This window comes from Mesoplodon mirus, assembly GCF_964341445.2.
Source record: "Mesoplodon mirus genome assembly, chromosome: 3".
NCBI lineage: Eukaryota > Metazoa > Chordata > Mammalia > Artiodactyla > Ziphiidae > Mesoplodon > Mesoplodon mirus.
Window position 1 is genome coordinate 150,147,538 of NC_138978.1, and position 25,616 is coordinate 150,173,153.

The 25,616-nt window shown below is 45.7% G+C and overlaps 2 protein-coding genes across 6 annotated transcripts in view; one reads left to right on the forward strand and one right to left on the reverse strand.

The window, feature by feature from the left end:
• The first annotated feature begins 1,025 nt into the window (after positions 1-1,025).
• On the forward strand, positions 1,026-19,834 carry LOC309800704 (eukaryotic translation initiation factor 2D). 3 transcript variants are annotated; one of them, XM_082615013.1, is made up of 16 exons: positions 1,026-1,165; positions 2,093-2,283; positions 3,756-3,839; positions 4,313-4,403; positions 6,981-7,088; positions 7,534-7,608; positions 8,909-9,162; positions 9,663-9,780; positions 11,399-11,444; positions 11,837-11,940; positions 12,062-12,211; positions 12,582-12,671; positions 13,397-13,492; positions 14,559-14,679; positions 17,933-18,107; positions 19,628-19,834. In XM_082615013.1, the coding sequence occupies exons 1-16, from the start codon at positions 1,110-1,112 to the stop codon at positions 19,696-19,698; spliced, it is 1,830 nt and encodes a 609-aa protein (XP_082471139.1). In that variant the 5' UTR covers positions 1,026-1,109; the 3' UTR covers positions 19,699-19,834. The 3 variants fall into 3 exon arrangements, with proteins under 3 accessions (XP_082471139.1, XP_082471140.1, XP_082471141.1); XM_082615014.1 differs by lacking the exon at positions 7,534-7,608 and having other exon boundaries at positions 1,027-1,165; XM_082615015.1 differs by lacking the exons at positions 6,981-7,088; positions 7,534-7,608 and having other exon boundaries at positions 1,027-1,165.
• A 2,414-nt stretch (positions 19,835-22,248) lies between these two features.
• RASSF5 (Ras association domain family member 5) overlaps positions 22,249-25,616 on the reverse strand; it is a 71,331-nt gene continuing 67,963 nt past the window's right edge. For 2 of the 3 annotated variants that reach the window (XM_082615773.1, XM_082615774.1), the window contains one exon: positions 22,249-24,666. In XM_082615773.1, coding sequence (XP_082471899.1) covers positions 24,514-24,666 — 153 coding nt within the window. In that variant the 3' untranslated portion in view covers positions 22,249-24,513. The remainder of the gene's footprint in view (positions 24,667-25,616) is intronic. The other variant, XM_082615772.1, reaches the window with a different exon arrangement.

The window sequence follows — 25,616 nt, forward strand, 5'->3', positions numbered from 1 at the left end:
GCCATTGGCCCAAGATCAAACTGCTAGGGAGAAGCCAAACCATAATTTGATTTTACTATGCCTCAAAATTATTTTTTTATAAGCACTCTGAGTTTTTAAAATTGCTTTGGAAACAAAATCCCCTCAAATAATGCCTGAATGCAAAAGGTACCTAAAAAGGTCCCAAAATGTGGGGTTTTGTAACCAAAAATGTTTCAGGGCTTCCCTGGTGGCGCAGTGGTTGAGCGTCTGCTTGCCGATGCAGAGGACACAGGTTCGCGCCCCGGTCCGGGAAGATCCCACATGCCGCGGAATGGCTGGGCTCCTGAGCTATGGCCACTGAGCCTGAGTCATGGCCGCTGAGCCTGCGCGTCCGGAGCCTGTGCTCCGCAACGGGAGAGGCCACAGCAGTGAGAGGCCCGCATACCGCAAAAAAAAAAAAATAGTTTTAAATAACAGATTTGAAGATCATTTGTATAGTTTTCTCCTCTTAACAGGAGGTCAAACCTCGGACTAAAGTGGATTCCCTGTTATTGTTATTATCACCTCATGTAAATTAAAAAACAGGAAGGAGAAAATCTCGGAAAGAATTCTAGCTGAGGCCCCAAGTGTGCAATAAAATGTAAAGATCTTAAGAAACAAAAGCCCTGAAGAAAACCATTCAAGAGGCCTGCAAGTTTATGAAAACACGAGTTCAATTAATTTTGTGCAGCTGAACTAAACTGCATGGAATGAGAGCTGGCAGAGCTGCTACTCAACACACTAGAACGCTGATGGAGTAAAAATGAACGGAATCGCTGTTGGCCCCAGAGATACTACAGACGCGCCCGCTCAAGCCACTCGCCTAGGCGCAGAGCCCGGCAGAAGGGGTGAGGCCAAAGGGTGCACCGCTCCGCGCAAGGATCCGCCCCGCCTTCTCCGGCCCCGCCCCCCATGCTTCAGTTCCCAGCCTTGCCACTAGGGGTGGCCGCGAAGCTTCGCGGCCCCGGTTTCCAGCCGAGCCCTTTTCCCAGCCGGCCCAAGCATGGCTGCCCCCAGGACTGCGGGTTGGGAAGCTGCGGTGCTCGCGCTTTCCTGACAGTCCCTGGCTGCTGTGGTCTCCTTCTCTTCCCCAGGCCACTCCAGCAGACATGTTTGCCAAGGCCTTTCGGGTCAAGTCCAACACGGCCATCAAGGGGTCGGACAGGTGAGGGAGAGAAGAGCCTGCTCTGCCCACCAGGGCACCCAGACATCTCTCAAGCTCGGCTGGCTCCCAGCCTTTTCTGGGCTGGGTCAGCCGACTTGGGGTGGAGGCCGAGGGGTACAGCCGGAGAAGGGACCCCGGGGGGCGGGCAAGGGTGAGTTAGACGTGTTTTGAGAGTGAAGATGGAGAGGAGGCCTGATTTATCTCCCAGGCTGTCTTTTGGATATTTTAGTGAGTTTACGAGAAAGCGTATAATTCAATCAGCGCGTATTGACTGCAGTCTGTTTAAGGTGTCGTGGAGGATGCCAAAATGAAGGAAAACGGGGTCCCTGCCCTACCAAGAGCTTTGAGTCCCTTGGGAGAGATTAGATGGGGCACAGAGAACTACAAGTATACGAGAAGAAGTGTCTAGTGATTACCACTGGCAGGAGAGACAGGTGGAGGGTGAGGTGAGAGGGGATAAGGCACATGTGGTAAGAACTGTATCTGTTCAGTTTTGCAAATGAAGGTGTCACCTTGGGAATTTTGGAGGCAGTGTTCTATAGTTGTCATTCTTGGTGCCCTAGCAGAGCTGTTTAATCATAAGTTGACAGATTTGGCAAGCATAGATGAGAAAGGAGTGGGTCCAGGAGCTATGTGTGGAGTCAGGAAGGCAGGGCTTAGTTTCCAGTGGCAGGCTAACTTGGGTCGCTTACCGGATCTCAGTTTTTTCCTCTCTTTGTAAAATGGAAAGACATGCCCCAGGAACATGTGAAAATAGATGAGACATTGGATGAGAAAGAGAATGGGATGTTTTGGAAGAGTGAGAATAAGGCATCATCAACCAGTCTTTTTCTTGGGCCTCGTGATTTTATAGTAAGTCTTGAGTCCTCAATATTTATTAAAATCCATCCAGGCAGCATACATACCAGGTATGTGTGCTCTCTGCAGGAGAAAGCTTCGGGCCGATGTGACAGCTGTTTTCCCCACTCTTGGAACGGATCAGGTCTCTGAGTTAGTACCTGGAAAGGAAGAACTCAACATTGTGAAGTTGTATGCTCACAGAGGGGATGCAGTGACTGTGTACGTGAGTGGTGGTAACCCCATCCTATTTGAACTGGAGAAAAATCTATATCCGACAGGTATGGCAATGGGATGGAGATGGCCATTACTATGGTCCTTGCCTAACATCTGTTTCTTCCATTAATCTGTCTTCCTTAAAACAAATAAATGCAAAATCTCCCTAAGAATCTTTTTGGATTTAGTGTCCCTAGAATTGGGTCTTTCAAGATCAGAAACTGCTATAGAAGTGAGGGGAAGAAAGGGTTAACACAAAAAAGAGGGTGGTTGCCAAGGGAAATTCTGAGGTGAGGAAACACTGGTTTCTAGTGGGTTAAGTAGGGATTGGAGCCGAGGTCGTGAAAAGGGTGGAGTTTCAGGGCATGTAAAAAGTGCTTCTTAAAACTTTCACTAGTGGAATTTTCTTAAGATACTGTGATGGGAAAGAAGCTGGGTTAGTTAAACTCCATACCCAGCTGTCTTAGTGGTGGACTTTGGTTGCGATGTCTCACAGGGATTCTTTCTTAGGCTCTTGTCTGGCTCTCAGGATACTTTGCTTGCTTTCTTTGTCACAGATCTCAGAGAGGCAGTGTCCTTTTCTCTTTTCCATGGCTGCTGACACCTACTTTGTCATTTGGGGGCTTTTCTTCCTCCCAGCTTGGCTGCAGCAGTGCAGTGCAGTCTCCTACCCCAGGCCACCCCCACCCCGACCCTGCTTTGCTGCTGTACACATACAAGCCCTTTTTGATCTAAGGGTTTTACTGCTAATCCCTGTGGAAACAGAGAGAATAAAAATAATAAACATGGGAAAGTTTCAGAATTTCTTACAGGCTGGCGCCCTGGTTTCGGATTACTTGCTTCTGAGGACATAAAAGGAATCCTCGTTGGGGCTCTGTCCCTACTTTTATCCACTATGGGCATGTTTGGCTGCTGCCGTCCAGGTGGAACAATAGGTGCCTCCAAGTCTCAAGTTTCTTAAGTCTCCGCCTTCTTCAAGACTGCAGCCTCTTTGAGAAGGGAGTCAGCCTGATGTAAACTATATATAATGTGTTTCCCACAGGAAAAGGGGCACTCAGTTCCCAGAGAGGGGAAAAGGGATACTGGACAGGCAAAAGCAGATGTTCACTTCATGACTAGTTTTAGCCTTACACATAAATATCCAACTTTGGCAACTAGACAGACTCTTAGAGCTGTAGCTCACTTCATGTGTCTTCCAACTAGTAAAAGTGATAACTTCTCAAGATCATAGATTGAGAGAAACTACTGCAAAGAGCTCAGTATAAATATGTAAAGAATGCAGGTCTCTAAGGCTAAAGGAAGCAAGGATTCTCAAGTAAATAGCATATAACATATAAACCGCTTCACAAACTTGGGGTAACCTAATAAAAAAAAAAGAATGCAGCTTCTTTGGGCATCCCCTTACAACCTTCTCTCTAGCTTTGACTTGAGTTTCTTTTCTACATGTTGATTAATGTGGCCTCAGTGTTTGGCTTTGCCATTCCCCAGGGGGTTGACTTTTGGGCAGTAAGTGTTTTCTGGCTCTCTTCTTGGACAGTGTACACCCTGTGGTCTTATCCTGATCTTCTAGCAACATTTACAACATGGCCCCTGGTGCTTGAAAAACTGGTGGGGGGAGCAGGTAAGAGTATTTTCCTATATTCTGGATAGTGGCTGAAACCTACTTAGTAAAGGCCAACTACTTTAATAAATGTACCCATTTTGTGCATTCATATGATTGATAAATAGAATTCTTCCCTCATGTCTGTTGCATCTCTTACTTGGCTGCTTCCATAAGCTCTCTGACCCTGCTGTAAGGCTTAAATAAGATAAGTGACATGAAAGTGCTCTGTGAACTGCCATATGCTATACTTTAGATTAATAAACTGAATTTAGGAAACCAGAATAAGATAGATCATGGAAGTGGACCCTCAGCTTGGTGCTTCAGTTTGACCACTAGTCTCCCAGAAGGAAAAGGTCTGATCCTCAGTTTGCCACTTTTTATTTTCACTATGAATAATGTAGTTGATGCTTAACAAATGTATGTTTGTTGAGCAAGTGAGTAAATGACGCAGTAAACTGTGGAGTTAGTTGCGATGCTTTTGTTTCCTGCAGATTTGATGCTGCCAGGGCTAGTGGTGCCCCCTGCTGGTCTGCCTCGGGTACAGAAGGGTGACCTCTGTGCCATTGCCTTGGTGGGGAACAGGTACTGTGCCAGTCAGCTGTGCCTGTGGGGAAAAAACTTAGGGAAAACTTGGGAGGGGTGGGAATGACAACTTCACAGCATATGGATAAAGGATTAAAAGAAAAAACATATTCTTCCTGAGCAATCAGAGAGTGGGGAATGGCAGTGAGCCTGTGGGGTGTCCATACATCTGGGCCAAGGGTATTTGCTCCTGCTGCTGCTGCTTCTTTTTTTAAATTTATTTGTTTTTTTTCTCCGTTAAAAATTTTTTTCTTAGATTTACAGAAGAGTTGCAAGTATAGTACAGAGTCCTGAAATACTGCTTACCCAGCTTCCTGTAATGATAACATCTTGTATAACCACAGTACAGTTATCAACACTAAGGAATTAACATTGGTTCAGTCCTTTTGACACTATTACAGACTTTATGCATATTTCCCCAGTTTTCCCACGATGTCTTTTTTCTCTTTTTTTGTGTTCAAGAATCCAGTCCAGGGTACCACATTGCATTTAGTTGTCATGTCTTCTTAGTCTCCTGTCTGTGACATTTTCTTGGTCTTTCCTGCCTTGCATGACTTCAACATTATTTTTGTCGAACATCCACATCATCATCCTCATCTTTTAATTATTTTTAATAGATTTATTGAGATATAGTTTTTATACTATAAAATTCACCTGTTTCAAATGTACGATTCAGTGATTTTTTTTAGTATATTTACAGGGTTGTTCAGCCATCGCCACAGTGTCTCTTTTTTAAAATAAATTAGGAAGTAATGGTATGAACAGTTCTGAAAAATCAAAACCCTCTCACCCCATAATCCTTTTCTCCTAGAAGTAACCATTATCATTCTGATGCACGTCCTTGTCAGCCTTCTTCAATGCATATATACACGTGCATATAAAATGTATGGTTTGGGGTGTGTATGTTTAAAAATACAAATGAACAAACTTTATCCCTATTACTTTTTCACTTCAGGTAGTGGGGACATGTTCCATGTCAGCAAGCACAGATAAGCTGAATCTTTTTACCCACTGTGGGGTGATGGGAAAAGTCCTCTTCTAGTAGACATTGTGGTTGCCTCTACTTCGTCTCTATCACAAACAAGATCTTCCTGAGGCCTCTAGGGACACTAGTGCCAATATTTTTCTAAAGTAGATACTAGGGAGCAGAACTGTTTGGCTGAAGATCGTGCATATTTTCTGTTGCCCTATAAAAATGCTGTGTCAGTTTTCCCTCCTACCTACAGGGTATATGGAGCCTGTTTCCTTACATGCTCACCGACACTGGATATGATGGGTCATTTTCATTTGTATCATCCTGAATGAAAAACGACATCTTATTATTTTACTCATTGCTTCTTTGAGAGGGAAACATGGTAGGCATGGGAGGGGTCAGTGTTTAAAGATCTTATTTTTGTTGCTCATATTCTCCCATTTTCCTTGAACCTTTGGGAACCAAGCACCTAGAAATGTTTCCTTCCTTGTTTACCTGTAGCAAAACTTGAAGTTGAAAAGAATGGTGAAATTATTGTTTTTTTCCCCCGAGTATTCTATCCAAGATCGGAGAAAACTACATAAATGTGTATTTGGCCTCTGAGTTTGGCATTTAGAATGTATGTGGGAATGAATCCTAGGTGGTTTATGGAAGGGGGTGAGGGTACAAGGGAGTTTACGAAAACTACAAGACAGGTTCGAGACCGAAGTTCTTGAGCCATTGACGATTCCAAGGGTGGAAGACAAAGACCCGTCTTTTAGGAACTGGGAAAGAAGCCAAATTCAAAGATTCTGTGGCAGGAACTGACCCATGGGCACAGGAAGTGGAGCCACCGGATTAGCAAACGTTTTTTTGAAGTTCAGGTGTTGGGAAATCTGCCCTTGAATCGTCTCCCTTGGGTCCAGGCAACGTTGCCAGGCTTGTATATTCCCCTCCTGTTAGCCAGCTGGACACCGATCCTTACAGGCAATGTGTGAGCATTGCTGAGTAACAGTGGGCTGACAGAGATTTCCCATTTGGGCTTTGGAAGTTTTTTGTAGTTATTGTAAATGTGGTTGTTTCTGATATTTTGGACACATCCAGTTCTTAGATAGATGTTATACAGAGCAAGGCCTGTTATAAAGAACCCACTCAGAAGGAACCTTTCGTTGGTACCACTGTATCTTTCTTCTCTCTTCCCTCTGGCATCCCTCAGCCTAATTTATGGCATATGAATGGCCTCCCTTCTGAATTTCCATATAGGATGGCTATGCCTTTTTTAGGATAGGGGAGATAATTTATTTTTTGAAATTGAAGAAAGGGAACTTTAAATATCCTTCTGAGTCCTGCCTGGGTTTGGTTCATAATAAGAATATAAGAATGATAACATCAGTAGAGGAGTTACTTACACAGAAGGGAATATTTGGTCAAGGAATTTTTGAAAGTCATATGTGTAGGTAATTTGAATAAGATTGAGACTGCACCGAGTTTTAGCTCTGTGATACAAGTGGATGCTTCAGATTTGCAACCGTGGTGCTTTGAACACATGTGTAGAAACCTGGTCCTGACATGTGCCCTCCTGGAAGACTTTCCTTGACCCTCATCTCTGACCTCCTCCTTCTCAGAGCCCCCGTTGCCATCGGAGTTGCTGCCATGTCCACAGCCGAGATGCTGACCTCAGGTCTGAAGGGAAGGGGCTTTTCTGTGCTCCACACCTACCAGGACCACTTGTGGTGGGTTCCATGCTTTTTCTGTTTTATAGGGAGCTGGGTGGGCGGAGGGAGCACAGGGCCTGGATTGAGAAGCGAGAGTTTTGATCCCTGCTGTGTCCTTAGTCAAGTTGCTGACCCTAGACATTAATTTCCTTGCAAAATGTGGAGAAAAGATTTTTTTTTTGGCCTGTTTAGAAAAGAAATTACAGAGAACTTTATTTTCTAGGTGAATTATAGAATCCTAGGGCTGGAAGAAGGCCTTAGGGATTGTCTTCTCTGCCTCTCAGTACAGTGATATTCTTTATTTTTATGGCACTGGTCGATCTAGCCTTTTCTGCCGTGTACATTTAGGCATTTTCTGACCCCATGATGAGTGCTCGGGAATTCTCACATCTGAATCCAAATCAAAGTAGAGTAGGTCCTCAGGCACCAGGGTGACAACCTGATGACTTTCCTGTTGTTCAAGTTCCACATTTAGGATCTCCTCCTCATTACGGAACTTGCACTTTCTCACTGTGACGGGTGCTCTCTGGAGCTGTATGTGAGTTTATTTTCTGGTTATTTTCGTGTCATTTAACCAAAATAGTAAGTAGTGCTTTTCTCGAAAGCAGTATACCTGGTCTTCTGGCCAAGTGTTGTGTGGCCTGTTGGTATAGATTTACCCTTACGTTTTGAGTCAGTCTTGGAGTTACTTATTTTACAAGTATTGGCCAAGCCCTGGTTTGCTGGAGGTACAGCCTCATCAGTGTGGGTTTCAGCAGGCATCTGAGGGCTGCTTACTCACGTACTCCCAGCACCTTGTTTTCTGACTGTTAGTCTGGGCAGTTAAGGTCCTGTTGTCTAAATTGTTTTCTCAGTGGCTGCCTCAGTCTCCCCTTCTCCCACCCTTTGAAAGTACTTATGGTATTTACCTGATCAGAATAGCCTAAACATACGCTCTGGCCTCACTAGTAGCCACACTAATAAGCCTTGCTGGGGCTGTTAGTAAAACTTTGTTTGACTTGCATAATCTTAGTTAACATAAAGCTTTTGTTTTTACCGCTCTTGCTATGTGGCGTCCCTTTTTTTCCTGTCTTCATAAGGCTTAGTGGCATAAAGCCATTGTAATCTCTACTCTGCAGGTTGGATTGCATTTTTTTTTTCAGTTGAGGTATAGTTGATGTACAATGTTGTGTTAGTTTCAGGTGAACAGCCAAGTGATTCTAGTGACCATTAGTATATCTAGTGATTCTAGATATAGATATATACATATATGTTCTTTCTCAGATTCTTTTCCATTAAAGGTTATTACAAGGTATTGAATATAGTTCCCTGTGCTATACAGTTGGTCCTTGTCATTTATCTATTTTAGATTGCATTCTGATTTAACACAGAAGCAGTCTTGAGCAGTCTTGAGCAGTCCAGGTGTTTGTAATTTGTTCCATACGCTCAACCTTGGGTTTGTATTTCACCAAACTGGCACTACAGATGCGTTTGCAATCTTCATTTGGTTATTTAATTCAAAATGGTTTTATTTTTAATTTCTATGAAGGGAATACTTTGGAAGGGGAGCTCCACTTTAACTATTTTGTCTTTAATTTTTCTCTGTCCCTGAATTTCTGTTTGGGTTAAGGAGGAGGCAAGAATTACTCTCCCCATTTCAAAGATGAGGAAACTGAGGCATGGGACTTCTCTGGGCCCAGAATTGGAAACAGAGTTGAGAGGCACACCCAGGTTCTCTGGCCTCTCCTGGACACCCCTGCCTGTGGGTCTTACTCTCTCTGGACCCCTGCTGACTCCCTGACCGGGGCTGGAGAGTGTTGTGGCTGCTGCTCAGTGTTTCTGACATGAGGTTTTTGCAGGCGATCTGGAGACAAGTCCTCTCCACCATCCATTGCTCCACTGGCCCTGGATCCCCCAGATCTCAGTGAAGAGAAGGGGTCTGTCCAGGCAGACACCACCTTGCAGGGAGACATGAGGCGCCTGACCCTGGAGGGAGAGGAGGAGGAAGGGGAGGTTCAGCAGAGGTGTGGGGAGAAGTCCCCGTCGGAAGCTACAGAAGACCCCAGTGTCGGGGGCCTGAGCCCAGAGCCCACGGACAGCAAGACCCTTCCAGGTACAGCTCTGGCAGGAGCAGGGCGCTCGCCTCTCAGTGTAGGGACTGAAGTGCTCGGCTCTGCTTCCGACCAGAGCGGCGCCACGGCTCCGGGAGGGTCGGGGAAAGGCCTTAGTTTTGGTGAGGGTGGTGCCACAGCCCTTTGCCATCTTACCTGGGAGTCTTGCGCATATGTCGCATTTCCCTGGATACGCATCGCCTCTGCTATTTGGACTGTTCCCAGCTACACGGCCCTCTTAGTTTTCTTCTGTCTCTGACTTCTCTATCAGAGAAGCATCTGCGCCTGGCTGGGTGGGACTTTGTGGCCTGATCCCTTCTGTGGGGTCAGACCTCTGTAAAGGCTCAGTGTTCTAGAGAGTCTGGGAGCTTTGGTGCCTGGGAATGGGCTCCTTCAGAGCTGAGGGGTGAGGTACGGATGTCACCGTGCGGGGACTTATCTTGTGCTGCGCGGGCCTTCTGCGGCCCTCAGGAAGGATGTGGTTCTTGTCTTCTCCTTGCAGAGCAAATGGACGAACTGTTGCAGAGATGCTTCTTGCGTGCTTTGAAGTACTGCGTCAAAAAGGCTGACCTCCCTTTACTCACCAGCACTCTGCTGGGCAGCCACATGTTCTCCTGCTGGTATGGAAGGCATGGTGTGGGCTGGGGGCCGGGCGGTGGGTCTGTCTCCTGCTCTTTGGTGGTAGGATGGGACAAGGCTGATGGGGGAATTGTTTTAGGGACATGATGTGGAAAGAGCGAAGTGGAGGGTTGATCTGGCAAATACTGAGTTTTAAAGACTTCAGTTTTAGCCAGTGAAAGGATGTCGAGGAAATGAAGGTTAAAATTCGCAAGGCGCTTTGATCACTGCCTCTGCTGTGGTGATTCTGGGCTCTTTTACGGATTGGGCAGCATGTCCGGCCCCGGAAGGGCCCTGGGGCAGCCTGTTTGTTCTGGAGGCTTCAGTCCCCTCACCTTTCTGAAGAGTAGGTGGGCCAGATTAGGTTGTGTCAGCAGGAAGAATCGGTGTGAACCCCCCCACCCGACCCGCACACACAGCCACCAGCAGAGGGAGTGTTACATGTGGGTTGAACCTGGACTTTGAAGACTGAGCCATCTGGGCTCAAAAGCCAGCTCCCCAGGGTGTTGGAGCAAAGGTGTATTTGAGCCCATTACCAGGCTTCTCTGAGCCCTGATTTCTAACACTTGTAAGATTGCTGTCAAGATCGAATAACCTGACATTTAATAAGCACCCAGTAAATATTATCATGTCAGGAGAGTTGCTTATTGATTTTCACCTCAAGTCTGAACTTCTTTCTTTTTGAGAATTTTGCTCTGTTTTTTAAACAAGGGGTTTTAATGTAGTTCTCTTCCTCTACATGTGAGCTTCTTTAAGGCATTCTATACCCATGTGGGGTCTGGAGTGCGCGGCAGGATACTTGGTAATTTGTACTGACCTTTCTGGGTTGCAAGTAACTGGGAAACGGGTAGAGGTTCTTAACCTGAGGTGGGTTCTAGAAGGGATCCCTATGAATCCCACTGCTTTTGCTTGTCACATTTTGAGAGAAGATGTACATTCTGGGGAGATAGAATGATTACAGCTTTCATTAGGGTTCTTTCCCCCAAAGCCAACAGTCTATAAAGAGTCAGATAGTAATTATTTTAGGCTTTGCAGGCCCTACAGTCTCTATTGCAACTGTGCAAGTCTGCCATTGTGGCAGTAAAGCAACCATAGACAGTAGATGAATGGGCATTGCCAGATTTGGCCTGCAGGGTGTGGTTTGCCTTGCTGCCACAGTGAGCTTGGTGTTGCAGAGCCTCACCTGGCGGTGAAACTTCTGAGGCCACAGAAGGTTGTCTAGTTTGAAAGGAATCTAAAGCTGTATCTGGTACAGTAGCCACAAGCCATGTGTGGCTATTTAAATTTAAATTAACTAAAATTAAATAAAATTTAAAATTCAGTTCCTTAGTCACATTAGTCACGTTTCAAGTGCTTAATAGCCACGTTTGTCTAGTGGCTACCACGTTGATAGCAGAGAACATTCCATCTTTACAGAAAGGCCTACTGGACAGCAAGGATCTGGAGCAGCTAAAGTCTGCATCTCTCTCTGATGCTGCCGATGGGCAGAGAGCTCTGGAACAGCGGCCTCTTTCTGAACATACAGGAGGAAGGCTGAGGAAAATATCCTTCTCTCAGTGTCAGGCAGGCCGTACCACTACTGCTTTGTTAGCTTAACTTGCCTTTTCCATCTGCCATCAGCCCCGAAGGACGACAACTGGACATCAAGAAGTCAAGCTACAAAAAGGTAAGCGGGTCCCTTCTCTGCATACCCACACAGGGAGCTGTGTAGGGGCACACGTGGCATGAGCTGGTGGACGTGGGGAAGCCCTATCTGCAGGGCTGAGGCTAGAATTAAGCTTTTTGGTTCCAGGTATAGGGGGCGGAAGGAAACTCTCCCTGGGCTGAGGCAGTTGGGTGGGCACCCACTCCCCTCTCTCCTTCCCACCCCTTTATATCTGATCCAAGTTCTGAAAGGCTTCACCGGTAGGGGCCCTTCACTTTCCTAACTGAATGAGGACAGGGACTGTCCCACATCCCTCCCCGGAACCTGCCTAGCTCGGTGTCTGGCATGTCTCAGGTGCTCAGTGTGTGTGCAGAGTCGATGAGGTCCCCTACCACTGGCCCTCTCTCCCTTAGCTCTCTAAGTTCCTGCAGCACATGCAGCAGGAGCAGATTATACAGGTGCAGGAGCTGAGCAAAGGGGTGGAGAGCATTGTGGCTGTGGACTGGAAGCACCCGAGGTGAGTGCAGGGGGCCTGGTCACCGCAGCTCAGCTGGCCCCAGGGCACCTGGGCCACGGGCCGGGAATCGCCGAGATGCTAGTATAAAATGTGTTTTTTCTTTCCTTCTGCTGGGTTTTAGGATCACATCTTTCGTCATACCCGAGCCCTCCCCGACCTCCCAGACAATCCAGGAGGGTAGCAGGGAACAGCCCTATCACCCTCCAGATATAAAATCCCTCTACTGTGTCCCAGCCAGCATGACCCTGCTCTTCCAGGAGTCTGGCCACAAGTGAGTTTTTGGAGAGCAGCCCTTCTCTGCCTGCTTGGTGTTCTGGCCTATAATCCTTTCAGCCTGAGTAGTGTTCTTCTGTGACCGGCAAAACCTGCTCTGCCCTCTCCTCCCTTTCTCCCAGATCCAGCTTCAAGCCTCCTTCCCCTGGGAAGGGTCTCTGGACTAAGTGAATGAGAGAGTAGGTCTCTCCCTTTTCTACCTGTAATTATTCTTCACACGGCCCTGCTGGCCCCAGGCAGGAAAAGGGAAGAACCCAGAGGTCGAGAAGCTGAGGACAGCACCCTGCTGAGCAGGAAGTGAATCTTGGTATTTACAGTTTGTCTCCCAGCATAGCGTGAATAACGCCCCCCTGTCACTTCTCACCTAGGAAGGGGAGCATCCTCGAGGGCAGTGAGGTCCGAACAATCGTCATCAACTACGCCAAGAAAAATGACCTGGTTGATGCAGACAACAAAAAGTGAGTGGATGGGGAGGGGAGCTCGCCCCATGTTCTTCAGTGTTCATCTTCAGAACACGTAGAGGGTGGCTGGGAGGGAGGGGTGCAGGAGATCACAGACTGCTAGAAGTAACCAAGGCCAGTGGTTTCTAAACCATAGGCTGCGGACACTTAGAGCTGTGATCTAAGGTAGTCAGATCCAGATATGCTGTCAACATTGACTGTAGCCTGAATAAGCATCATCTCATATGTATCTACTGTTGATTTTCAAATGCACTTGCTCTTGTGAGGAACAAAATGTCTAAACTTTAAAAAATTTTACCAAAGTCATCTTAGCTTTTTGGTATTCTCTATTTTCTTAGTAAGTGGATATAGAAGGTACACTACTAAATGAAGAGTGTTTCACTAATTTTTTTTTTAATTTCAAAAGATACCCTCATGATCAAAAAGTTGGGAACTACTGGTTTAATCATGGTTACTTAGTAGCAGAAGTGAGCCAGGATCCCGGTCTTCGGATTTTTTTCCCATCCCACTTTCCCCTCCACTGCCTGTTTCTCCTTTGTTCTAGGAAAGCAGACGTGTACCTCCCATCCAGAGGGTACGTTGCTTCATGGACTGTGAACCCCTAATTGGTTCTAATAATCCTGAACGACTTTAAACAACACATAACACATGAATCCTGAGTGGACCCTGGGATCAGAAGGGGCGGGGCTAGGAGTTCTTTATTGCCTTTTCTTTCCCTTTAGTCTTGTGAAATTGGATCCCATCCTATGTGACTGCATCTTAGAGAAAGGTGAACAGCACACAGTCATGAAGCTTCCATGGGACAGTCTCCTGAACAGGTAGTGGGGATTGGCAGCCCCTCCCCAATGTTTCCATCCCCTCCCCTTAATGTCTATCACATTGGACTTCAGAATTGTCCCTCTCATCATCTCTGACTTTCTTTCCATAATTCACACCATGTCGGTCTGCATAAACACAGGCTTGGGTAATTCTGATGTGGAGGGTCTTTGGAGCGATTTGAGCCAACACAGTATAGAAGAACTTGAGAAGGAGAGAGAAGAAGAACATTAATTAGAAAGAAGAGCTTCAAAAAAAGAAGGTGTGGGTGGCGGGTGGGGATTGTCTTAAAGTCTTTTCAAAGGAAGGATTCTTATACTCTTTCTTTTCCGTAGACCCAAAACTGAAAATAACTTCTATAAGGAGTTAGCAAACTATAGCCTGTGGGCCAAATCTGGCCTGCTACCTGTTTTTGTAAATAAGGTTTTATTGGCACGCAGCCACACCAAGTTGTTTACATATTATCTGTGCTGCTTTCCTGCTAAATGGCAGAGTTGAGTAATTTCAACAGAGACCATATGGCCCTTGAAAGCCTAAAATACTTACCACCTGGCCTTTACTAGAAAAAGTTTGTCAATCTCAATATATATGCTAGCAAAAGAAAATCTGGTTAGACAGAAGGTAGAAATTCCTTGTGGTAAAGGTGTCTATAAATGATGCATGACCGCAGCATGTCAGAAATGTGAAGCAGCACTTTATTGTGCTGGGTAAGGGAGACTCTTGAGATAGTAAACTCCACAAGCCCACCTGGGCAGGTTTTCAGAAGAGGCCAGGCAAGTGGACAGTTTCTAGGGGCTCGAGTCTCAGACGTTCCCTTCCCTGAGTTGGTGGGTCTTGACTGTGGCCACACTTTGGGGAGCTTAAAAAATGAATCTTCCTGATCAGAGTTTCTGACTTAATTGGTCTGGGGTTTAGCTCCCTAGCTGATTTGAATGATTCTACTGTGCAGGCAGAGGTGAACCACCACCTGTAAGATCAGCTTCCATCTAGCTGTCTGCTGGGAATGGGATATGAGGAAATGGTTTCTGCTGGCTTTATTAGTCACCAACTCATTAACTCCCGTTTCAGATGTTTGGAAAAACTGCAGCCTGCCTATCAAGTGACCTTTCCGGGACAGGAGCCCATTGTGAAGAAAGGCAAAATCTGCCCAATTGAAATCACCCTAGCACAGAGAGCTTCTAACAAAAAGGTAATTTTTAAAAGACACAACGTTTGAAGATGGTGATTTAATGTGCCTGCTAAGTTCTAGTCTCTCTAATGTGATTGGAGGTTTTTAGATTGGCCTTAAACGCCTCAAAGATTGTTTAGGAAACACCCATGTTTGTGTGACTGGGCCAGGCCCTATGTAAAACAGGTAAAGCTGACCCCCTCCCTCACTGCTCTCTAGGATTTTGTGCTAGGAAACTTGCTAGAGCCTGGTTCTAAAAGTAAACAAGATCTTATATTTATTTTTTCCTTAGAACTATGGTATGGGCTTTCAGCTCTTACTCATTCTGTTACCTCTTGGGCCTTGCTCAGTGAAAATAACTACTAAAGAATCGCTGAAGGAGGTACTTCCCTGGTGGTGCAGTGGTTAAGAATCTGCCTGCCAATGCAGGGGACATGGGTTCGATCCCTGGCCTGGGAAGATCCCACGTGCTGCAGAGCAACTAAGCCCATGCGCCACAACTACTGAGCCTGCGCTCTAGAGCCCACGTGCCGCAACTACTGAGCCCACGTGCCGCAACTACTGAAGCCTGCGTGACTACAGCCTGTGTTCCGCAACAAGAGAAGCCACCGCAATGAGAAGCCCGTGCACCACAATGAAGAGTAGACCCTGCTCGCTGCAACTAGAGAAAGCCCGCACGCACTAACGGAGACGCAATGCAGCCAAAAGAAAAAAAAAAAGAAAGGGAAGAAAAAAAGAATCGCTGAAGGAACTGAGCGTGTTTAGCTTGGCAACACAAAGTCGTAGGGAACAAATTACATCTGTCCTCAAATATGTGAAAAGCTGTACTTGGGAAAAGGAGTGCACTTATTTTGTATGCCTTGAGAAGACAGAAATAAGATTATTGGGTAGAAATCCCAAGAAGCCAGACTTGGGTTCAAAATAAAGAACTTTCTAGTAGTGTGTGGTTATGAACGTGGGCTTTGAGATTAGAGACCTGGGTTCCAGTGTGGCCTTTGCCTTGCTGCTTGACTTTGAGCAAGTTACTTAATGTCGTTTTGCTTGAGTTTCCTTATATGAGGAATGGGGATAATACCTACCTCATAAGGCACTGTGAGGATCAAATGAAGGAATATATGTAGGCGAAGCACTTAGAATAGTACTTGGCATGTAAACATTCAATAAATGAGAACCAAACAATGATAACCTTAATAATTAGCAATAGCCACCATTTCTTGAATGTGTAATTATGTGTGATGATGGTTTTGTCTTTATGTTAAAAAGAGCCCTTGTCTTTTGGCGATACATACTGAAATATTTGCAGACGAGATCTGATGTCTAGGGGGATTTGCTTTAAAGTTAACACAGGAATGGGGGTGGGTGGGGATGTAGATGAATCAAGGTTGGTCATGAGTTGATAGTTGTTAAAATTCGTGATGGGTACATGGGAGCTCATCGTACTATTCTACTTTTATTTATGTTTTAAATTCTCCATAAAAAAAAACTTTTAAAAAAGTATATGAATTTTTTCATTATTAAATTTGTTATGGTGATGGATGATCAGTGATCTTTGATGTTACTATTGTGAAAAAGGTTACAACTCCTTGAAGGCTCAGGTGATGGGTAGCACTTTTTAGTAATAAGGTATTTTTTAATTAAGGTATATACTTTGTTTTTTAAGACATAATATTATTGCAAACTTAACAGTATAGTGAGAACATAACTTTTAAAAATATTTCATTGAAGTATAGTTGATTTACAATGTTGTGTTAATTTCTGCTGTATAGCAAAGTGATTCAGTTATACATATATATATTCTTTTTCGTATTATTTTCCATGTGGTTTATCACAGGATATTGAATATAGTTCCCTGTGCTATACACTAGGACCTTGTTATTTATCCATCCTGTACTTACTAGTTTGCATCTGCTAGTCCCAAACTCCTAATCCTGTTCTCTATGTCTGTGAGTCTGTTTCTGTTTCATAGATAAGTTCATTTGTGTTGTATTTTAGATTTCATATATAAGTGATATCATATGGTATTTGTCTTTCTCTGACTTACTTCTCTTTTTTTTTTTTTTTTTTTTTTTTTTTTTTTTGCGGTATGCGGGCCTCTCACTGCTGTGGCCTCTCCCGTTGCGGAGCACAGGCTCCGGATGCGCAGGCCCAGCGGCCATGGCTCACGGGCCCAGCCGCTCCGCAGCATATGGGATCCTCCCAGACCGGGGCACGAACCCGTATCCCCTGCATCGGCAGGCGGACTCTCAACCACTGCGCCACCAGGGAGGCCCTGACTTACTTCTCTTAATGTGATAATCTCTAGGTCCGTCCATGTTGCTGCAAATGGCATTATTTAATTCTTTCTTATGGCTGAGTAATATTCCATTGCATATATATATACCACCTCTTCTTTATCCATTCATCTGTAAATAGAATGATAGATAGGTTGTTTCCATGTCTTGGCTATTGTAAATAGTGATTCTATGAGCATAGGGGTACATGTATCTTCTTGAGTTATAGTTTTGCCTGGGTATATGCCCAGGAGTGGGATTGCTAGATCAATGGTAGTTCTATTTTTAGTTTTTTTTTTTTTTTTTTTTTTTTTTTTTTTTTTTGCTGTACCCAGGCCTCTCACTGTTGTGGCCTCTCCCGTTGCGGAGCACAGGCTCCGGACGCGCAGGCTCAGCGGCCATGGCTCACGGGCCCAGCCGCTCCGCGGCATGTGGGATCTTCCCGGACCGGGGCACGAACCCGTGTCCCCTGCATCGGCAGGCGGACTCTCAACCACTGCGCCACCAGGGAAGCCCTATTTTTAGTTTTTTGAGGAACCTCCATACTGTTCTCCCTAGCAGCTGTACCAATTTACATTCCCACCCAGAGTGTAAGAGGGTTCCCTTTTCTCCACACCCTCTCCAACATTTATTATTTGTAGACTTTAATGATGACCATTCTGAACAGTGTGAGGTGGTACCTCACTGTGGTTTTGATTTTCATGAGAACGTAACTTTTATATGCACTGGGAAACCAAAAATTCATGTGACTCATTTTACTGTGATACTTGCTTTATCATGGTGGGTCTGGAACCGAACCCACAATGCCTCTGAGGTGTGCCTGTATTGGCTGGGGTAGAAAGAAAAAATCAAGTTAGAAACACGAAAATGAATTATTTGGATGAAGGTACCATGGTTGTAGCGACGGTGATCATAGTGGGTGAGGAGGCTTCTGAGGCCCTGGAAGGTTTCTGGAGGGGAGGGCATGTGGTCTGTACCCACCATCAGTTTTCTGCCCCCCACAGGTGACTGTGGTCCGGAACTTGGAGGCCTATGGTCTGGACCCATGCTCAGTGGCTGCCATCCTCCAGCAGCGATGCCAGGCCAGCACTACTGTCACTCCTGCCCCTGGGACCAAGGACATCCTGCAGGTTCAGATCCAGGGAAATCAGATCCACCACCTCGGCCGGCTGTTGCTTGGTGAGCATCCCCTCTTAAGAAGTAGACACACTGGTCTAACTTGGCAAATATCTTCCTACCAACTAAACTCACCCTAGTGAGTTTACCATATATGTAGCTTTTAGCAGCCAGAGAGAGGTGGAACTAATGTTTGAACTAGATCCTTTAGCCCCCAAATTCATTGTTTCCTCCACCATGCTAGTAGAGTAGTTTTCTTCCTGGTTTTCCTTTTTTTGTAAGACATTTGTTGAGCACCCAAACTTTGCTAGGCACTTTGCTGGGCTTTTTGCAGGCTTGGTCTCTCTGAATCATGATGCTGCAGAACTGTTTCTGTTTTGCAGATGAGGAAACTAAGTTTCAGTACATTGCGCTGAGATATTCAGCTGTTCAGTGCTGCAGCTGGGCTCTGAACTTTGATTTGCTTGACTCCTGAGCCTAGGTTCCTTCTACCAACCCTGAGTCACCCAGCCTCCAGTCAGTCCTCAATTCCAGCTGCCGGAGTCAGCTTCCTAAAACAATGTGATCACATCACTCCTCTCTGAAAAACTTTTTATATCTCTTCAATGCCTTCAGAATAAACTCTTAAGCTCAATAAACAAGACCCTCCCAGCCCAACCCCATCTTCCATCCGGGTTCTCTGGCAGGTCCCTGATCCCCACGCCAGGCTTCAGCCGTGCTGGTCTCCTTTGCCATTCCCCGTGTGCACCTGCACATTCACCCCTGGGTGCTTTCCTCTGTGTTGTCCCCTCACCTTGTGTGGCCTCTCACAGCCTGACCTAAAGCCTGCCTCACTGGCCCAGCTCAGGGGTCACAGGAAGCCTGTCTTAGAACATGTCCCTTTTTTTTTTTTTTCTGTTTCCTTAAATTGACATTTAAAAAACTGCTAACATAGTACTTTCCAGTTGTGTTTGTATTTCTGGTTAGTGTCTACAACTTGGCTAATTTATTCTGTTGTCTGAACTCCCTGTTAGACTGAACTTCTTGAATCAGAGACCTGACCTTTTTCATCCTTTTTTCATGCCCAGGGTCTGGCCCATAGTAACTGCTCAATAAGCAAATTTATTTTATGGTCTAAGGCAGTACCCAGCAGTTAACTTTTACAGTTGAGCCCCTTTAAGTGAAAAACCCCATATGAAATACAGAGGAAAAAAAGATAAACACATGACTGAACTCAGACACACACATTCTCTCTTGTGAGAAAATTATAAATGCCTGGAGTACACCTAGAAGGTAGCTATCAATGTGAAAATTGCTGAAATACACACTTCATCCTCGAGGTGTAAGGATAAATGGTCCATTCCCATTGGAGTTGAGTTTGAGCTGGGTGTAGAAGAGCAGGTCATATGATGGAAATGGTCTGAACTGAGAGTTGACAGCAGGAATGAGCACACAGTGGGGCAAGAGGGCCAGGAGGTAGCTGTGCAGATTGGGGACCTTGGAGGTCGGGGCCAAGGAGGGTCATTGTAGACAAAGGGGAAGGAGTTGCGGGGAGGAGAGCATACACATGCCTCACTGAGGAGTTTCTGCCTTTTGGATTGTAGAAGACTATCGGCTTCCTCGAAAACACATCCAGGGCCTGGAAAAGGCCCCCAAACCTGGCAAGAAGAAGTGACAGACTCTTGTTTCATGTGGTTGGTCCAGAGGAAATCCAAGCTGTGGGCTGGTAATTTATATGAGTATTTTCTGCTTTTGCAAATTAAAAAAAATATATAATTCTTTACCAAAATAAATTTTTATTCTAATCTAAATTTGATTTCCCTCTTGTTTCCTCCACTTAGCTAAAATGTTGTACAAAGTTTTCAGATCAGAAGCCATTTTAAATGGACACTCAAGGCCATTGTGGAGTGCCTTTTCCATTCATGTGGTTTCAGTCATTTTAGTTCATCCTCTGATTTCAAGGCTGAATAGCCCAAACAGAGTTCAGGCAGGTGGGCCCTTCCCATTTTTAAAGTCCCTCTACCAAATATTCAACAGCCTCTTGCTATTCTTACTACCTTACTACTACTAATTAACCTCCTAGCCCCAAATCATTCCTTCACATCTTTAAAGGGCTATTTATATAGGTATTTATATTTGTCATCAATCAAGGCAAAAGAAGGAAGGGTTGGCCCTAAGTTATAGTAAAGTTTAGGCTATACAGGAATAAGAAACAGTGAAAGCACATTAGAACATGGAACTCTATACAACAATGGTTTTTCCCCAACATTGGCAACTGCCACTAACAGCCATAAATTGTGATGTGGCTGCAAGATTATGGCTTTGCTACAGTGAAGTCTTAGCCAACAAATGCTTTCTTTAGCCTCAGACTTCTTCACCTGGGGCTCATGGAAGAGGTCTATCAGTTGATCTTCAGAGGGTCCACGAACTTCTCCGAAAGAGTGTGCAAGATTTTGTATGATCATTTTCCTAAAAAGCGGTTACCCTGCTTTTGTCAAATTCCCAGCAGGATCATGCGATGCCAGAAAGGTTCAGAACCCCTGCTGTGGTCCCTGCTCAGCTTGTGGCAGTCATTTCCGCACCAGGGCTCTCCTTGTACGGTAGGAAGAAGGGCTAAGCTGAATTAACTGCAGAGTTCTTTGGTTTTACCATCAAAAAAACACACTTCAGTTTACTTCCTTTTTTCCTTGGTCATACCACTTTTGTTTTTTTTAAACCAAGATAAAGACTTGAAACTATCTAAAATATTCACAGATTCCCCATCTGGGGCTTGAAAAAGAAGGGGATGAGTACGAAAATGTGTGTGTGAGGTCCCTTGCCTTTTGTTATTAGGCCCCGAATAATTGTCCTTTTCACTGCTGACTCACTGTAAGTAAACTCCTTTTTTACCGATCCACTCTGTTGACATCAGCAATATGAAACAGAAAGAGATTTCTAGAAATTGACCCCAAACAAGATTCTGTTACAGCAGAACCCTTGGACAGAGTTTGATCTAAGGGAGCACAGTATGTACGGCAGTCATGAAATATGGTCCTCATAAGAATACAAATAACATGTAGTACTTTATAAAGTTCCTTCACAGATGTGATTTGTTTTGCACAACCTTGGGGGGACTGGAGCCTCAGAGAGGTTGTGTCTTGCCTTGTTAATCCCTGCTAAAGACAAGCCAGTGAATGGTGAGGCTGGATCTAAAGTGAACATCCAACTCTTTACTGTGGTTTGACCCAGAATTCTGCTGTGAAACAGTGTTGTCAAGACTTGTGCTTCAAATGGTTTTTCCAGTAATGGTGACACATTTGCAATGACTCATCTTCCCTTTCCTCCTTGTGAATAACATAGGTACATGTGAGGAGGCAGGGGAGAGTTAGGCTGTGCAAAGGATTCCTTTTTCTATGTGCTAAACTGAATAATCTATACCAAGGTCAAATGTACAACTTTAAACTTAATCCCATATTGTAACCAAATGAGTTTCAGTGAAAAGCAGAAACTGCTTCATTTCTGGGTTTTGGCAAAATTATTGAAAGATATACTTCTTGGAGGTCTAGGTGAGCAAACATTACAGATGTGCCCCATTCCTGGACACTTTTAAGAATGTCTATTGGACAGGGGGTGCTCTCCTAGAGGGAGGCTGGGGGTGGACTGGATGAGCTCCGAGGGCCCCCATTCATTGCACTGTGTGTGATCAATACCGGAAGGCAGGTGAGAATTTCTTTCTAATAACTTTTACGTGGTTATTGCCACGATTACTGAGATGTTCCTTTGATGGACGTCAGAGCTAAGGTGAAAGGACTGTTTTAGTCATCTAGCCCTCTTCCTCCAGGTGAGATGATCTCAAACTTTCAAAGACACATTCCTATCTAATTTTAAAATAATTCTGAAAATAGAAGAATCATTGCTTAACTCAGTAGCCTATTCTGGTGTTCAATCATCCTTAGCTCCAGAAAGCCCCTCCTCTTTTCTAAGTACTCTTTCTGTAGTAGGTCCCCTTTCCTCTCCTGCTCTGTGGGGATGCAGAATAGCCAGTCACCTAGGCAGCACCCCCAGCCCATGCCTTTGGATGGTTTTCTCAAGCTGATTTGAACAGTAGCCTTCATTCCTCCGCTCGTTGGCAAAAGGAAATCTGACTTGGACACAAAGTGTGTGCGTTCCTCTATTCCCACCCCCCTCTCCCAGCTCCCGATTTCCATGAGATGGGGAAGTTCAAGGAACACATCTCTGGTCTGAATGATTTTTGCAACCAGCTTTTATTACTTTCTGTAAAACCCATATAAGAAAGACATTTAAAAAGAAAACGTCCCCAAAACAAACACTTTGCGCACTGGGCAACACAACAGTAGAAGGCACTCCAGCAGTCATGCCCACCCTGGGAGGGAAGGGACACTCCCTACACACTACTGTTTCGGAGGTAGGGCCTCAGCCTGGGTCCTGGTCTAACTGTGCTTTAGAGAAAGTGAATTTTCCTATAGTTTCCTTATTTCATAAACACCACTATCTCTTTATATATAGCTATATGCCTTTATGTATATATGTACATGACTTCGTTTCCTTCTCAAAAATAAAATAGCCACCCCATCAGAGGGAGGGTCTCAGCAGCATTCACAGCGGTTGCACAGGAGCCATGCCTTCTATTCATGTTACAGACATGCAGCTTGAAGAAAAGAGGACTCTGCACCCACCCCTGTCGATATACAGCAGGGAGAGGGATTTTTTTAAGCCGGGGACGTGATAAGGCTGAGCAGGCAATGGCAGATAACTAGGGTTTTTATGATGTAAAAAATCTTTTTTGAGCTGCTTAACTTGTCCTGTTTTTGCAGCTCTGAAGACTAAGTAGTTTGCATGATGAGGGGTCTGCATTCCTTCTGTGATCAGGGGCATGTGGACTCAGCAAGCGTCAGGGAGGGAGGGAACTTCTGAGGCTACACAAAGAAGCGTGGGCTCAAACCAACCCAACGGGGACTTGGAAAGGCAGAGGACGATGAAGAAATGGTCTCTCAGAGGCTGACGAAGAAATGGTCTCTCAGAGGCTGCACTGGAAAACTGGCCCCGCTTTGCAAGCCCAGAGTCCTTCTCCCTCTGTGCAGAAGTGTCTCTGTAGTCCTGGCTACTGGCTTGAATTGTTTGGCTAGTTTTAAGTTTGAACCTAAGCAAGGAGCCAGTACACATGCAGAGCTGGGACTATGATCTGCTCTGTCCGGGCAGTTTGACCTCACTTCTTGGAAGTCAGAGCCCAAGACCTTAGATGGGAAGGAGATCTGCGACCCTCATCCCATACTTGGAGGGAAGATTCTCCTGGCCTTGTCTCCCACACTGCCGTGGTCCACTTCCTGGCAGGAGCAAGCCAGCAGCAGAGCCTCAAGCAAATGCCCCTGCTTCTGTCCCTCTTTGAAAACAAAAAGGCACTGAGGTCAGCAGGAGGCCAGCCCCACGGCTGGCCATTCTTCGAACATAAAGGTCTCCAAGTTGGCTGAGTTGGAGGTTCCCCACTCTGTACTCAAGGCAGCTCCTCTGGCGGTACCTGGAGATCCCAGCGTCCCAGTGGGAGGAGAGAGGCAGTGCTGGAGGCCAAAGGGAAACCAAGACCACCAGGCCTCCTCTGCTCTCTAGCCTGGGGAAGGCTGAAGACAGCTTCGACACATTTATCTGCAACGCGTTTTGGCTTTGACTGCCTGATTTCTGTACTCAGCAGGAGACTTTAAAAATGGTAAATGGCTGGTTTCCCTTTGGTGGAAACACATGAGGATGATGGCAACATTAAATTCAAAACTGTAAGTCAAAAACAAAGCGTTGTTGACAAAGATATGGCTGAAGACCACACATACACAGATATATATGCCTTTGGGTTTACATGTGCACAGACTTTTGGGCCATCAGGGCCAGGGCCGGCTGCAGCTTCTCTGGAAATTTCTCAGGCAATCTCAGCTTCGGTGCTCCTGACCTGAGCCAGTGGCTTTATGACTTTCCCTTAAGCATGAACAACAGGCACCTGGGGAAAGTGGGGGACAGTCCTTTTATGAGCACTGTCGTGCTTTCAGGGGCTCAGCTCAGACCTGCTAAAGGAATATGCTACAATTTTTTGACTCATAAATAAGGGAACCGTGGATGGCAAATAAGAAAGAAATTGAAAAAGAATAAAAGGCAGAGAAAGAACATATATCTCTAAAATCTTTTTTCTCTCCTTTGCCGGCTGGTGTGGAGAGAGGCAACTATTTGGTTTGTGAAAGGCTTGCCGATGGTGAGAGGACGTGGCGGATCTTTCACACGAGCGAGCGCTGCTCCTGGGCAGTGTGCAGAGGGCACACAGTGTGACGGTGGGCAGGCCCCAACTCCACGCACACACGTGTCCATCAGAGGTTTTGTGCCACGTCTGGAACTGCTGGGCGGGCACAGATGCACCCAACAGAGGTGTCCTGAGAAAAAGTGTCTGTGGCAAAATAATAACTCATAATAAAAATTAATCCGTGGGCATCGGGAGAGGAGGAAGCAGGACCAGCTAGGCAGGTTTGCCCTGGGATTCTCTTAAGGCCTCCTCCAGTTTCTGCCTAAACTTGTCATACTTCTTCTGCACTTGTTGGATTTTGTCCTGCTCCTCTTTTTCCAGGATTGTTAGGAAGTTCTGGAGCTCGGGGATGGAGAAGGCATCCCACTGTGAGGTGAGAGGGAGATCAGGGGAGAAACAATAGGAGACAGGTTAGTGGTCGCCTGATCTGAGGGCCCCTGCTGTCCCCACTCTTCACACAGTTTGCACATGGTTTGCTACTGAATAGGCAGATGTGATGAATAAAGCTTGGGGTTTCCATGCCGCACCAGCAACAGAATTTCAAATCCTGGCATCTCGTGGCCAAGAGTTACTAGTCCACAAGCCATATTTTTATTCAGAGGATCAACAATCTTAAATTTCTCTATAGCCGCTGAGATCTTAACAGTGATGCTGGAGCTGCCTGGGACCTAGCTGTCTGCTTTGGGGTGATCAGCAACAGGCTCCCAACATGCGGACCCTCAAGTGGCATCTGGAGGAGAGCTGGACTTGGACTCAGGAGACTGGGTGTCAGCCTGGCTCCACTGTGTGGCCTTGAGCGCATAAGTCCACCTTCTCAGCCCGTTTTCTCATCTGCCGTGGAATTAGGGTATCTGCCTCCCTTGGCTGGCAGAGCAGATGATGAGCTCAGTCACTTGCACAGCTCAGCAGAGCCTGGTGGGCCTGGGGGACCTGGCCTCTCAGGAAAGAAGGCAAGTCTGATTTCTCTCAGGCTGACCCAGGAACTGAGGCCCCCATGGGGCCAGGGGTTTCGACTCCTAAGCTTTTTGAGCGCAAAGGAACATTAAGGTTTATCTGGTTTAATCCCCACATTGGATAAATGAAAAAACTGAAGTCCACAGAGGGAACCACCATCACAGACACAAGCATCACAATCACAAAGCTTATAGCAGCAAAACTAGAACTAGAAGCCAGGCCTCTAAACCCCCAGACCTGTGAGCTTGCCACGGGCCAGCAGTGTTCAAACAGCTTCAGCGGAATACTTTTTCCAAACGAAACCTTCCACTATATAAAGCAGATGGAAAGCAGAGCTGCCTGGTGGAGGCCGGGAAAGGACA

Bases quoted from the DNA above. Each gene is read 5' to 3' on its own strand.
- LOC309800704 (XM_082615013.1), top strand. From the start codon at position 1,110: ATGTTTGCCAAGGCCTTTCGGGTCAAGTCCAACACGGCCATCAAGGGG. The intron at 3,840-4,312 runs GTAAGAGTATTT...TGTTTCCTGCAG, and splicing joins AAAACTGGTGGGGGGAGCAG to ATTTGATGCTGCCAGGGCTA. The intron at 9,163-9,662 runs GTACAGCTCTGG...TTCTCCTTGCAG, and splicing joins GGACAGCAAGACCCTTCCAG to AGCAAATGGACGAACTGTTG.